Here is a 15,352-nt window from a genome sequence, read left to right as displayed (position 1 = left end):
CAGTCAGGCTTCAGAGCTCATCATAGCACTGAAACAACTCTGCTGAAAGTCACTAATGATATTCTTATGGCCTCAGATAATGGACTTGTGTCTGTTCTGGTTCTGTTAGATCTCAGTGCTGCATTTGATACAGTTGACCATAATATTCTCTTAAAAAGGCTGGAATATGCTGTAGGGATCAGAGGAACAGCGCTAGGCTGGTTTAAATCTTATCTGTCTGACAGATTCCAGTTTGTTCATGTAAGTGATAAATCATCTTTAAACTCCAGGGTTAATTGTGGAGTACCACAGGGTTCAGTACGTGGGCCAATTCTCTTTACTATATATATGCTTCCAATAGGTCAAATTATCAGGCAGCATAGAATAAATTTTCACTGTTACGCTGATGACACTCAGCTTTATTTATCCATGAATCCTGATGAGCCCAACCAGTTAAATAGACTACAAGCATGTCTTGAAGACATAAAAACTTTAAATTATCTGCTTCTAAATTCAGACAAGACAGAAGCTGTCGTTTTTGGACCGGAGTCTTTAAAAAATAAACTGCTTAGTCAATCACTTAACCTGGATGGCATTAAACTGACCTCCGGTAAAAAACCTTGGTGTTATTTTTGACCAGGACATGTCATTTAAATCCTATATTAAACAGGTTTCTAGGATTTCCTTCTTTCATCTCCGGAACATTGCCAAAATTAGAAATATACTGTCCAGGAGTGACGCTGAAAAACTAGTCCATGAATTTGTTACTTCAAGACTGGACTATTGTAATTAGTTACTATCAGGATGTCCACAAAATGCAGTTAAAAGCCTTCAGTTGATTCAAAATGCTGCAGCAAGAGTTCTGATGAAAATTAAAAAGAGAGATCATATTTCTCATACTTTAGCTTCCCTTCATTGACTCCCTGTTAAATCCAGAATAGAATTTAAAATTCTCCTCCTCACATATAAAGCCCTTAATGATTTAGCTCCATCATACATCAGAGATCTGATTGTTCCATATGTTCCTAACAGGGCACTTCGTTCTCAGACTGCAGGTTTACTGGTGGTTCCTAGAGTCTCTAGAAGTAGAATGGGAGGCAAAACCTTTAGTTATCAGGCTCCTCTTCTGTGGAACCAGCTCCCAGTTTTAGTCTGTGAGGCAGACACCCTGTCTACTTTTAAGGCTAGGCTTAAAACTTTCCATTTTGATAAAGCTTATAGTTAGAGTGGCTTAGGTTATCCTGAGTTATCTTCCTTATTTTTTACCTCCATCTTCTTCCCTCCCTGTTGGATGGAGTAAGGGGGAGTCAGGTTTAGCCTAAACCGGCTCAGTTATGGTTGAGGTGCAAACACACCCTCCATTTCTGCTACCTGTATGACCCCCTCTCTTTTCCAATGGTTATGGTCAATCTGACAGAGAGAGGTATCCCAATCCTTGTGGTTTTTAGTATAACAATGACCATCAGTGGGCTGTAGACGGACAAACTGTCTACTTTTAAGGTTAGGCTTAAAACTTTCCTTTTTAATATAGCTTATATTTAGAGTGGCTTAGGTTATCCTGAGCTATCTCTGTAGTTATGCTGCCATAGGCTTAGGCTGATGGAGGACATAATGTCCACTTTTACCACTTTCACCCTCTTCACTACATTCTCACACTACTCTCCAATTTTGCATTATTTGCTGTTATTTCAGCTTTTAACTTTGTTCTCTTTATTCTCTTCCTAGAAGCTACACCTGGCTTGACTATGTGAGACCTTTCTGGAGAGGGGCATCGTCCAAGCTTCCGCTGGCAACAACGTAATGCTCACCCTCTACCGACGATACACATGATCCTGTCTTTCAGTGTTTAACCCTTTCTCTCTCCTAGACATGGCAATTGACTGAGCTTTTACTGTAACTAATTATATGTGCTCTCTTTCAGACTCTAACCTTGAAAACTGGCTCAGAGTTTATCTGTTCTTTCTTTCTAGGTGAAACGACTAAAGGAGTTACATCCATTAACATTTACTTTTCCTTCCCATAGAAAGGACTCCTGGATCAGTGCTTCTTTGTTCTCTTTGTGTCTCTGCTCTGTTCTTTCGAACCCCCAGTCGGTCGTGACAGATGGCCGCTCACACTGAGCCTGGTTCTGGTTCTGCTGGAGGTTTCTTCCTGTTAAAAGGGAGTTTTTCCTCTCCGCTGTTGCTACATGCATGCTCAGTATGAGGGATTGCTGCAAAGTCAATGCCAGTGACTGTCCACTGTCTCTACATTATCATCTGGGAGGAGGGAATGCTGCAAGTCACTGACTGGATGCGATCTGCTGGGTTTCCTTAGATAGAAAAACCTTTTATCCAATTTGAATAAATAACTGAATCTGACTGCACTGTTCAATGGTTAGGATTAATTGGAATTTATGTACCTGACTTTTGTGAAATACCTTGAGACAACATGTGTTGTGAATTGGCGCTATATAAATAAACTGAATTGAAATTGAATTGAACTTTTTATTTTGTAATTTTTGCTAACTGTGTGTGAAATGCCCCTTACCTGCATGGACCTGAAGATGGATTGATGACTGGAGACCAGGTAGTTTTCCAATCTGTTATTGTCCAGTTTGTGAGCCTGTGTGAACTGTAGCCTCAGTTTTCCTGTTCTCATCTGACAGGGACCACACTTCAGTAAGTGGTCTGCACTGCGTCTAGATGCAGTTGCTGCCATGTGATTGGCTGATACACTATTAGTGTTACACTAGCAATTGAACCGATCTACCTAATGAAGTGGCCGGTGAATGTTTATGTTCTGGACCATGCTAAGAAAAAGGGGCATTCAGGTTCTCCCAAACCCAGGCCAGGATTACATCTTTTCCAGGTCAAGAACATGTTTTTCAGGGACCTCCATGTATTTTTCAACAGGACAGTGAAACTCTGCTGACTTTATATAAGCGCTGTTGCAGAAGAAGGGGGGCCGGATACTGGTCCGGTTAGTCTTGGACAGTCTTAACCTGTCTCCAACAAGGACTGTGGGAGAACCTACAAAGAACTAAAACAATGTTGGACATCTTAATAAATGTTTGCAGGCAGAATGGGATAGAATTAAACCAAATTAAATCAAACAGATATGAAATATTAAGGATTCCTGTTGCTTGGAGGTAAAAAAAAAAAAAAAGAACCACTTGTCAGAGAAATGTGGTGCAGACTGGATTGTAGACAATAGGATTCACCACCAGGAAGCTCAAATCGTCTATCTGGCTTTCACACGTGACGTGTTTTGGAAAGCACCTCTCTGAAGATCGAACAAAGCTTCTGGGTTTAATGCTCAGCTAATCTGGGCTGGAATATAATTACACAATCCTGCTGCTGCTGCTGCTGGGAAGTTTAGCAAGAAAATAAAAACTTTAAGGAAAGAAACATTTGGGGATTTTCAACCCTCTTACCATCTCAGATGATGTCAAGTTGAAGGAAACTCTTAAAAAACGTTTTCAAACCCATCGTTTTTCTTCACTAAAGGTGAATATTTTATCTATCTGAAAAAATACGTTTAGGTTCATGTTTGTTTATTAAACATCCAACTGGATGAATGTAATTTGCATCTTTTATGATGTGTATTAAAGCAGAAACTGACAAGTTACAATAAAATATGGTTAAAATATCTCATTAAAAGTGACTGATAAAAACAAGTAAAAGCTAAAGAAAAATTGTGAAACATTCCAGTGATTAAGTGGAGGATTTGATGTTCCTCTCTTGGAGCTTCCTGGGAAAGCAGGGAGGATTCTCCAGGTTTTACTCTGTTGTAACTCTGAACCACAAACCCTTCCAGACCTGCTCTGAGTAAACGTTAAAGTCTAGACATTTCCCTACTCTTCTTCATTTCCACTCCCTCTCTGCCTTCTTCACTCTTCATCACCTTCTACTGTCACTCTGCAGTTCCTTCGTTCCTCTCCTCCTCTGATTTCTCCTTTCTTTCTCCTCCACAGTCATCATGTCTCTCTGTCTCTCTGCTTTAACCATCATTTTCCTGCTGTGTTTCAGCAGTGTTCAGAGCAACAACTGGATCCAGGGTGAGTACACATACACTCATCATAATTTTAATAACACTACTCTGAGAAATATGTTTGCCTTTAACTTAAAGAAACAGGGAAGCTGTTTCTCCATGATGGAAATCCAGCTGTAATTGAACCTTTTATCAAGACTGATGTGTTTATAGCAGCTTTGCAGACAACAAAAGATGGAGACAAAAGGAAAACACACCTCAGAGCTGTTGTTATAAAATATGCAGCACAGACTGACAGATCAGATTGCAGCAATGACACCTTCATACAAACAGAGCAGTGAACCTAGATAAAGAAGAAGTTATGGGTGAGTCCAGTGAAGCTATCTAGGGACACAAACTATTTAGTTGAATAGTTTTGATAGTTATTATCTGCAAGCATTTTTTAATAGTTGATGAAAAACAGGTGAAAAATCACAAATTACCCTAAATGTTGACTCATTGATATGTTTTGATACTTTATTTTTCCTATAATTGTTAAACTCAAAGCTTTGCATCTAAAAAAAGTCCATTAATCTATCTGGTTCTTCCCTGCTTATGGTGTTTGAGCTGCAAAGGTAACAGGTCCAGGAGGGATACCTGGACTTTGCTGTCCTCACCAACACTCTCCAGCTCGTTCTGTGGGATTCAAAGTATTGGGTTCAGCGCCTTGCCCAGGGGCACATTGACATGTGTCTGAGTAGGAAGATGGAAAGAAACCCAGAACTTTCAGACTGTATGAAGAATGCTCTTTTCCCATTAAGCCTCACACCCCAGAACAAGGAGTGGAAAAGGGTTATGAACAACCCCACCCCCTCCACCACCACACTCCATTCCAGACAAAAAATTAATCAGCTCTTGATCTAAACTTAAATGGTTGCCAAAGAAAAAACTTTCAACTAAAGAAGAAACAGAAAAGTTGTAGACAGCTGACCTGTGCTATTAGCTGCTTTTAATCATTTTATTGGTGGACAAAGAAACCAGCATACCTTTAATTTCTCTTCTACAGCTCTGTCTCACCCTTCGTTGTTGGGATTTGAGCTTCCAGAGATTGACGGTTCAGCTGTTGATAACACCTGCAAGATTTTTAACCCAGGTCCAACGAGCTCTACAACCAAACCAACCTCCAGGCCCATAACCAAGGAGGTAAGGAGATGGCCGACAGAAACAAAGGCTTGCTGAGTCTGGTGTTGTTATGATTCTTTGATGCAAATGAAAGCCCTCCAGGTACTGTTACAACACTCCTTGAGGGCCTGTACCTGTTGTACTGTCCGAACTTGATATAAAATAATCTTTATGGCAAACCATGTCACACTGCATAATTTAAGATTTAATTTTTAATTATATTTAGATGTTTCTTCCAAGTATTTTCTGAATTTGTTGTAGGTCATATCTGGTTGTGAGACAGCTAAACCGGCTGTTGGTGAGCCTGTCACACTGAATCACACACGAACTCTGATTCAAGGTTCTGACCAAAGATTTTCCTACGACTGCACAGAATAAACAAAATAAACACTGTTCTGATTTTTTTTTAAAGGATACGTTTCCATACATTGCATAAACAAATCCAGAAACGAACTTTAAATTCAGAAGTACTGATGAAAATGCTGAAATAAGAGTGGGCCAGTAGATAGTGAAAATAAATATAAAGCAAACAGTTTAAAATAGCTGCTTATCCTACTGTGTAATGTTAAAACCAAAACCGTTGTAGATTGTTGGTTTTGGAAGTGTAACTGTTTCAGTAAGGACTTTATAATTCTAGTTAAACACTAAAATGAAAACAGCATAAAGGCATCATTGTTGCTGGGGATCTTTGCATATGCTAGGCAATGGAAGTAGTGGTGGGGTATGCAACGCAGGCTGTGATGTTGGCATTTCTACCAAATCCAGCATTTATCAATAGTGTTAGCACATATAGATACACTATCTGTATGGCTGACATATTGGATCCAGCCAAATACACACATTTTCATTTATTGCTATGTGGGGTTGAATAACAATCAGGCTGTCCATGAAAACATTTTCAATGCCACCAAACATTCATCCATTTTCTATACCCGCCTCTTCCGTACAAGGTTGCAGGGGAGCTGGTGACGATCTCTAACGGTGTATGGGCAAGAGGCGGAGTACCTCCTGGACAGGTCACCAGTCCATTCCAGGGCAGCACAGACACACATACACAGGACAAACAACCCAATTAACGTACCCGGAGAGAACATGCAAACTCCATGCAGAAAGACCCCTGGCCTGGAGTCGAACCCGGGACCTTCTTGCTGTTACCAACTGTGCCACAGTGCGGCCGCCACCAAACATGTTGTCAAAAGAAAAATCAGATGTCCCTGATCTATGATTTCAAGATGGCCACCGTGGAATGAAGGATGGCCAACATTTCTTACTCTAACATCTTATCTACAGTAGCTCAGACAAACACAGTAACCCATTATAAACTACTGTTATGTTTGGTTTAAACATGTCTGTCACTATAACATGCCACTTTTCATTCTGGCTGGAAACAATCTCAAAACTCAAGTTTGAATCATTTGTTAGAAAAAGCATGAACTACTTTCCCAACCCCGATAAGGCCAGTTCATTCTGTAATAAATTGATAAATAAATACTCAGCAACAAATGTAATAGTTTATACTGTATGTCTGTGTTAGATCATCGCTAAGAGTAAACCTTTTTCATTTGTAAAACTTCACAGCAGGTGGTCATCTCAACCAAAAAGCAAGCGGTCCAATCGTCGCCAAGGAAGCCAGTACCAAAAGTACCAGTCAGGACATGGCCAGCTGATGGAGGACCAATATCAAACCACAACACCAACCAAGTTCTCAGACTACTCCACTCTGTTCTGGCCAATAGCAGAGGGCGTCTGGCTGGTTCTCAGCCAACGGAAGGCCTCAATGTGATGTCGAGTAGTGACGAGTCAGTGGCGGCGTGGAAAATTGGTGCCGTAACATCAGAAGACTCGAGTGATGAGTCGTAAAATTAAACCATGAGTACATTTCAGACTTTGTTTTAACTTTCCTTAATTCATTTCAAATTGATGCTAAAGAGGCAAACCAGTGGGAAAGTCGTCTATGTACCCGCCTGCTGTAATGAATTTGATTTATGCGTCAGAGTTTTTTAAGATTTACAGAGAAAGTTTCAGTTTTAGAACATGTAACCAACGAAACAAACCCAAAAATGTTGTTTCACAGCTTGTTTATTCTTGATTCCTTCAGAAAATACTTGCAGTAACCATTTTTTTTTCAACATTTACAGTTTGATTCCAAGTGTAGTGTTTTACCATACAAATACCAAAAAAAATCATTCACTAACAATGTTTAATACTCAGTGGTTGTTTAAAGCTCTATGTAGATTATCATAGGTTTGTTTGGTTAGAAACAATAACTATATATTTGTTTACATTAGCACAGTTAAGCTAAATCAGTGTAAACATAAGAAAACAATTTAAGAATCTGAATTCAGTATTTGTGGTATAGTTCAACAGTTTTTTTTTCACCAAAATGAAATAATAAAAAATCAGGATATTTTGAGGGTAGGAAATGTTACTGCTTTTACTCCAGCTGTTTTGGTGTATTTGTGTTGAAGTTTTGTCCCTATTGTCCGTCTGATGAGACTGGAGTCTTTTCTGTTCTCTGTTCCTTGGTAGCACCTTTGTTCTGTTTGGCTGAGAAGACATTAAACGTTTTATTAACGTTCTGGAAATGTTTGATGTACAGCTGGTATCGTGAATTAAGCACCTTATAAAACACTAGTGGACATTTTATCTTGTTAGGCTCAAACTACATGTGCTGTCTAATAGTGTGCCTTTAAGATAAATTGTGCCTTTTTAAGATCTGCATCTATGTTTTTTTTGTTTACATTTTATTAAATATTATGAAATAAAAACATTAAAGTCATGTTTTTTAACCAATGTATCCAAAGCTGGAGACTCTATCTGAATATATATGTACAGAGGAAACCAGAGTTACATACACTGAGTGAAAAGACACATAACCTTTTTCTTCTTAGTTTGACATTAAATCAGACTAAATGTTTTATGTCAGTTTGATTTACTAAAAGATTATTTCCATTTTCTAAATGCCAGAATAGTAAGTTTGTTTTTTTTTACTTTTTTCAAAATCAAAGGTTTGGATGTATTTCAGTAGTATTTGGTAGTACTGTTGCCTTGCAGCCAAAAGGTCCTGGGTTCGATTCCCGGCCTGGGGTCTTTCTGCATGGAGTTTGCATGTTCTCCCCGTGCATGTGTGGGTTCTCACCAGGCACTCTGGCTTCCTCCCACAGTCCAAAGACATGCCTGTTAGGTTAATTGGTCAATCTAAATTGCCCTTAGGTGTATGAATGAGTGTGTGTGTGGTTGTTTGTGTGTTGCCCTGCGATGGACTGGTGACCTGTCCAGGGTGTACCCCGCCTCTCGCCCATAGACTGCTGGAGATAGGCACCAGCTCCCCCGCGACCCACTATGGAATAAGCGGTAGAAAATGACTGACTGACTGACCTTTTAAACTGTATGAATTGGGCCAAGCATTTTTGGCATCTTTGCCAAAGCTTCTAACAACACTTTACTGGAATTTTGGTCAATTCCTCCTGACAGAACTGGTGTAACTGGTCAGGTTTGTAGGCTGCCTTGCTCACCAGAATTTTTCTATGGCACTGAAATTAGGACTATGTGATGAACTCTCGAAGATATTGAGTTTGTTGTCTTTAAGCAGCTGGTAAGGGTCATTGTCTATTTGGACCCCAGATTTGAGCCCAAGCGATAACTGTCTGCCAGATGTCTTGAGATGTTGCTTCAAGAGTTCCACATAATGTATGAGGCCATTTAGTTAGTATTAATTGGAATGTATGTACCTGACTGTTGTGAAGTGCCTTGAGACAACATGTGTTGTGAATTGGCGCTATATAAATAAACTGAATTGAATTGAATTTATTTAATGAAGTGCCCCAGACCCTCCTGCAGCAAACCAACCACGCAACATGATGCTGCCACCCCTGCACTTCCCAGTTGGGATGGTGGTCTCAGGTTTCCAACCTCCCCACGTTTTCCTCTAAATGTAACGGTGATCGTTATGGCCAAACACTTCAAGTTCAGTTTCATCAGACGACAGGACTTTCTTCAGAGATTAACGTCTCTATCCTTATGTGCATTTGCAAGAACACTCTCTTACCAGGTTAAACTGGCATCTTCCCAGCATCTTTTGCTTTTGTTTTGGGGTTGATATGCAGCTTTCACACCTAAACACGTTCATCCCTGGTGCTCATATTGTGGTAGTCTCCTTCCTGAACAGTGTGATGGCTGGGTATCCCTATCCTGTTTCTACTTGCATATAACTGTTGAATGTCACTGTCTGGCACCAGGAAATGAGGCTTACAAGCCATGACATTCATTGCTTGAAGACAAAGTAATCTTATTCTATGTAAACTACTGACCTTGAAGAAAGTGTTTAAGAATCTCTCATTATTTTGGCTTTTAGCAGATAGCAATAATTTGGGTAATCCGAACTGACCTAAAACAGAAAAGGTTTTGTCAGATTTAATGTCAGAAAGATGGTTATGTGTCTTTTCATACAGTGTATGAAAACACTTTGTATAAATGTGTCCATACCTTCTTTTCCACTGAGCTCCGGCAGCACTGAGCTTCTTACATCTGGGAAATGGACACTGTTTTTAGACCTTTCATTTATAAAACTGTTTCCTGATGCCTGAAACAATGGAAACAGTTCATATGAATCATGATCAATAACCTATTCTGCTGTCAGCCAGACATCAGTGGAAATTATTACCTGAAAGGCGAAGGACCTTGTAGCATGGTTCAGTCCAAATGGTTGGTCTATCTTTCTGGAGAAGATAAATGTGAAGACCAAAAAAAAATGACAAAAACACAAAATGATCAACAAACAAATGCAGTGTAAGAAAAGAGCTGCACATACCTACAGTACAAGTATAGTTTGGTAACATATAAAATAACATCTAAAAGATTAAATCAAATCTCATAATTGGCCAAATACCTACCACCCTATTCCCTCTATCCATTCTCTGGTTTGTCCTCTCGGGTCTCATACAGTAGTTAAGTGCTGCAGGAGTTTATAGCTACAATGACTGAACCTCTTTTATGCTTTTCTGCATAAATAAAAACATACTAAGCTGTATTGCTGTGACTGTCTCTGTCCATGTTGCCAAAGTAAGATTTATAGATTTAACTGTTGGACAAAGACTTCTAATTATTTAGACATTTACATATTTAAACATACGGTAGTCATAATTTCAAACAAATCAACTTCTTAGAGGTGAACCAGTCTTACTTAGGTCAGTATTTCAAATGCAAGCACAGTAAGAACTACCGAAGACTGTTGGTCCCGGTATGAGAACCTCCTCCCTGGATAAGGTGGTCACTGGGAGCAGGGCTGTTGCTACTGGAGAGAAAGATGGTAGGGGCAAGGGTCCTGAAAGATGGAGGGAGGTGTAGACAATTGGCAGCAGGAGCTGGAGGAGGAGAAGGTGTACATGATTGGAGTACACTGTAATTAAATTCATCAATGTCTGCAGTGTCTTTTTCATGAAGAATGAGGCTTCTCGTCAAAGCTTTGTGGTCTCCAGACATTACTGAAGTTAAATAAGTGGACATATGTGTGCTATTTATTTCTAGTTTGTTGCTTTTCTTCTTTGCATCTGGAGTAAAAGTAATATTTTGAGTCTTGGGGTTCACCGAGGACCTCAGGTGGTCACTAAAAGATTGACCCGTTGTTGGATGCTGACTGTGGTGAGAAAGGTTCAAGGTTTTTACATCAAATCTGAACTCTTGGCTGCTATTGTTCCCTCTGTCATTAGCTGACCTTTCAGGAGGCTTTAAGGTTTTATTAATGCACACAGAAATGGGTAAGTCCTCTTGGTTCTCTTTCACTGACACCGTTTGAGCTTTTTCCACTGATAAGTTTTCATCCAACACAGGGGTTGAGGTCAATTTTACTTCTTCAGTGATCACGTTGCTTTGCCAAAAAGCAAAATAAGGCTCTGATGATTCACGATCCCCATCTAAAATATGGGACAACACTATAGGTTTTGTGGGAGTTTCTGTCATTGGATTCAGCTTTGGGTATCTGTGATACTTCCTCATTTCATGGTTCTCTGTAGGTTCCTTGTCTTTCGAAGGTGTCTTTGTAGAATAGGTTGTTTTGGGCACTGTTGAATGTGAGATTCCTCGAGGCAGGGCAGATAGGTTGTAGGCAGCACTGGGTTCTCTGACAGTCATAAATGTCTGACTGGAAAGATCTACAGCAGCCCTTGAATGACTGATGGAGGTGTTGTCGTGATTTTGTTGGACACTAGTTGAGATAATTTGGGATTTCCTGGGGTTTTTGGGTTGGACCTTTGGACATTCAGAGCTGTTTTGCTTTGCATCACCATCCAATATGTCCGTCTGAACCTTTAAAGCCAAACTTGTCTTCCCTGACCTTGTCACATCAAGCATTGTCGGGACAGTATAGTCATTGAAGGATAGTAATGGAAATGTAGGTTCTACACTTGCATCAGATTCCAAAACTGTCTTTGGAGATGAATTTAAACTCTGACCATCAGTGATGGCAATCTTAGACAGTTTAGAAATGTTTAAGCTAAGGTTGCTTAAGCTCCTTACAAACTCTTTGCTTGGCTCAGATTTCAATAATTCCCCGATTAGAAGAATTTTCTCACTGTCCTGGTTACTGTAGTCTATGTCTTTTGCATTGTGAAGGTGGTCTTTTCTTGTATCTGGAGACACGCCCCATTCATGCTTAGGTGTTGCTGCTAGTGAGCTTTTCTTCTTTAAGCTTACTGCTGTCTTGGTAACATCTGCTGACTCAGAGATACAGATTTTAGTTGACTTTAAAACCTCTAACTCCTTTAATCCTGAACTACTTGTTTTTTCTGGTTTCATTGACAACTGTTCTGTGTGATTGATAGCCTTGTTGCTAAATGTTTTAGGTTGTTTGGTCATAAAAGATTCGGTTGTATTATGAATTGATTTAAACAGCTTGGGCGGTTGTTTTCCCTTTGTTTTTTCCATCTTTTCCTTGTTTCCTTTCTCTTCCATTTCTTCCAGTTGTTTCTTGTCTTTGCTTATGCAGTTTTTGTCCTCCCCTTTTCCGTCGTCTTGCAGTGTGGTTTTGGGTATTTTGGGAAGAGTAGAGTTCTCTCTGTGTTTTTTTTGGATTTTAGTGTTCAGCTCATCTAAAAATCTGTGCAGATAAAACGAAAGATGCAGAGGTTTTGAATATATAGAAGACAGACTGTAGCATTTGCGACCTATCTCATGAGGGAAAGGTAAAACACAAAAATATACCTGATGCTGAAAGATCCTTGGGTGAACAGAAGATGGTCTAACAGGTTTGAACACTGTGCTCGTCTTTTTGGGTCCATCTCTAGACACTTCTGTGCAACAAATGAAGGTACAAGTGATGCAAATAATATGGTGACTGAAAACAATGGCAAGAAAGACCTTTTACTGAATTCCTAATTTTTCCTTTTCCTACAACTCCTGCCAGCATTTACATATGGGGCCCATAATACAAGAATATGGGTTAAATAATGGGCATCAGATGGGATTGTTCACAGGTTACTAAATGGCCCAATATCTATTACCTGAAAGGGTTTAATTCAGATAGTTCTACATGGGTAAATAGTGACCCATGTGGGTCCTAAATGTATTGGGAAACTGGACCTGATGTTCTTAATGCCTATTTGAGACCAAACAACCATCCACACAGCATTTCCAACTGGTTTTGCTGATACATGTTGTATTAAGTCAAAGTCCTACGCACAAGAAGCAACATGTGGGCCCAATCCCAGTTATTATTGATCCAGCCTGAGTAGGTCCATATCCACATGGGGCCCACACATAAATGTTGCTAGGTTGGGACTTAAAATTTTTTGGTTAAGCACTTTGCAAGGACTTCACTAACCCAACTATGAAATACCTGTGCCAGGTCAAGGGCAGTTGGCGGGATTGTGGGGAAGCGTTGTTGCAGTGGGACTGTTTTTGAACACTCAGGCAGTTTAACTCCAGAAAAGATGGGATTTCTGTGAAATAACTCCTGGTGATGAGCCGTCAAGTTACCTGGAGCCAAGAAAAAATCATCCAAAAGGCGAAGAGAAAACAATATCTTGATAAGTTCACTGTAAGAGCTTACCAAAACATCTGACAATGTGGTATATCTGGTCAAGGTCGGAGTCTCCGGGAAACAAAGGTTGTCCAGTTAACATCTCTATTAACAGACAACCCAGGGCCCAAACATCCACCGGTCTACACACACAAGCACATATAGCAGTTATTGTTTGGTATTCATAACATCCATCAGGAAACTTGAGAGCAGTACAGAAATACCTACTTGCCGTACTTGATGTCTCCTACTAGCAGTTCAGGAGCTCTGTACCAACGAGTGGCTACGTAGTCGGTATATACGCCGCCTTCAGAGGGCGATGCAATGGTTCGGGCGAATCCAAAATCACACAGTTTGACCACACCCTCCTGAGAGATGAGGATGTTCTCAGGTTTGATGTCACGGTGGATGACCTAGAATGGGGGTAAGATATTCCAAATATGATGGCGACACCTATTTCCACATTATTTTAGTTCCTTTTTCTTTATTTATTAATTTGTAACTTTAAAGCTGTGAGTTTTGGCCAGGAATACTGGTCTGGACCTCTGAACATATGGAACTTTAATGATATTTGATATCCTTAGTGTTAAAAAGAAGTTTTGAAAGTATTCCTTACATTTTGCTGATGACAAAAGTTGGCAGCTCTAAGGATCTGAAATAAGTACTGCTGACAGGTGTTGAGGTCCAACCCGCTTGACTTCTGCTCCAGTTCATCCAGAAGAGTCCGGTCCACAAACTCAAACACCAGATACCAGCGACGACGTCGCTTCCACACCTCCAGAAGGTTCACCAGATTGTCGTGACGGAGTTGCTGTAAGGTTTTGAGGACAGCAGAGTTTTAGATGCGTATAGTTTCTGTTTATCATTATAATCAACAACGCTCAGTGTTTTTGCAGCCCTCCCTGTAATCAGTTATTCATTGACTGGCTGATTGACAGGTACCCTGAGCAGCTTGATTTCCCTGAGGGCGATCTTCTTCACTGTCTTGTCATTGTCTGAATCCACGAATTTCTTGATGGCGACGAGACGACCGGAGTCTCGGTGCCGGCACTTGAGCACGGTACCGTAACTACCCTCCCCAACTGGACCCAGTGACTCGTAGCGCTCCATTAGATTCCTATTCTGAAAGAACAGAAGAAATCTTTCATGTTATTGACTCTAGTGGCTCTTTCTTATCAAAATAAATAAAATTAGAAAACTTTTCCAAAATATATTGGATTTTAGCACCTTGAAAAAGCCATGGTTCACCCCTTATTTCACTCTATATCCTCCTTTAAAGCAGACTTTCTTTCTTGATCAATAGCTCTGCAGACATTCTGAAGATCATCTTTCACTCATATTTAGTTTATTAACCTAACTACATTCAGAGGAATGTTTTTTGTTGTTAGCCAATAACTTAACTCTGACCTTTGAATCATTTAACCATTAAGTCTTCTTAACTCTATAGAGCCAAGGTTGTATCGACTCATGACAGAAACAGACAATTTATTTATGTATGTGTGAGGTTTTATTTTTGATTAATGAACTGATTCTAGAAAATAAAGACTCAAAATTATACTAAAATAAGAAAAAGAAAAATCAAGTTTTGCAAATCTTACTTCTTTCAAAGCAACACAACGAACCCCCCCCCAACCTTAATAATAGTTAAAAAATGAATTTAGACAATAGAGATATAAAATAAGGCTAAATAGGTGAACATGTGTCCTAAAAACTACACTAAGTTCTGCAAACGGTACCATGACGTATTTGTGGACCAGAGCAGAAACAGAGGAAGAAACAGAAACAAACTCACAACGTCTCCGACCTGAGAGCTTGATCCCAGTTTGTCGCTTTAATCTGCTCCATCAACGTAAACACGGAGTATCGGTGTCCCCGACTGTGTGGGAACCTGGCAGCGTCACCTGAGACGGCCATCTAGCTGCGCGTGTTTCAACTGACGCGTTGCCGTGGTAACCCTCCTCGCGGTTGGTGACGTAGATCGAAGGAAAACGCTAGTTCTTCCTGCTGGACGGTGATAAAATGTGGCTGGATGTTTTTTTTTTTTGTTTGTTTGTTTTTCCCCTGTGTTGCAGCCAAGGAAGGACTTGGGTAAAAACGATAAAAAAAAAAAAATCTATTTTGGTTCAAATATTTACAAAAATAAAATAAAAATATGGTGATATTTTCATTTTTTTCTGCTTTGGAGTTGTAAAAGTTCAACTCCCCAAAAAATAATTTCTCCTAATT

The 15,352-nt window shown here is 39.8% G+C and overlaps 1 protein-coding gene across 10 annotated transcripts; it reads right to left on the bottom strand.

Moving 5' to 3' along the window:
- Window positions 1–7,173: 7,173 nt before the first annotated feature.
- LOC124880259 (cyclin-dependent kinase-like 2) lies at window positions 7,174–15,072 on the bottom strand. Of its 10 annotated transcripts, none has more exons than XM_047385237.1 (12): window positions 14,919–15,072; window positions 14,069–14,248; window positions 13,743–13,937; window positions 13,355–13,539; window positions 13,157–13,269; window positions 12,944–13,083; window positions 12,310–12,398; window positions 10,334–12,205; window positions 9,776–9,830; window positions 9,598–9,694; window positions 9,423–9,499; window positions 7,174–7,659 (listed from the first exon to the last, which is right to left on the bottom strand). In XM_047385237.1, the coding sequence occupies exons 2-12, from the start codon at window positions 14,234–14,236 to the stop codon at window positions 7,411–7,413; spliced, it is 3,240 nt and encodes a 1,079-aa protein (XP_047241193.1). In that variant the 5' UTR covers window positions 14,237–14,248; window positions 14,919–15,072; the 3' UTR covers window positions 7,174–7,410. The 10 variants fall into 10 exon arrangements, 7 of the variants coding, with proteins under 7 accessions (XP_047241193.1, XP_047241195.1, XP_047241199.1 ...); XM_047385239.1 differs by having other exon boundaries at window positions 14,931–15,069; XM_047385240.1 differs by lacking the exon at window positions 9,423–9,499 and having other exon boundaries at window positions 7,467–7,659.
- Window positions 15,073–15,352: the final 280 nt, after the last annotated feature.

Source organism: Girardinichthys multiradiatus, chromosome 14, assembly GCF_021462225.1.
Source record: "Girardinichthys multiradiatus isolate DD_20200921_A chromosome 14, DD_fGirMul_XY1, whole genome shotgun sequence".
NCBI classification, from domain to species: domain Eukaryota; kingdom Metazoa; phylum Chordata; class Actinopteri; order Cyprinodontiformes; family Goodeidae; genus Girardinichthys; species Girardinichthys multiradiatus.
This window is presented reverse-complemented; position numbering and strand designations above follow the sequence as displayed.

Coding starts and splice junctions, on each gene's coding strand:
- LOC124880259 (XM_047385237.1), bottom strand. CDS start 14,236: ATGGAGCGCTACGAGTCACTGGGTCCAGTTGGGGAGGGTAGTTACGGT. Junction 13,938..14,068: donor GGGAAATCAAGCTGCTCAGG/GTACCTGTCAAT, acceptor AAAACCTTACAG/CAACTCCGTCACGACAATCT. Junction 7,660..9,422: donor TCTTAAACACTTTCTTCAAG/GTCAGTAGTTTA, acceptor ATGTCTTCTCAG/CCAAACAGAACAAAGGTGCT.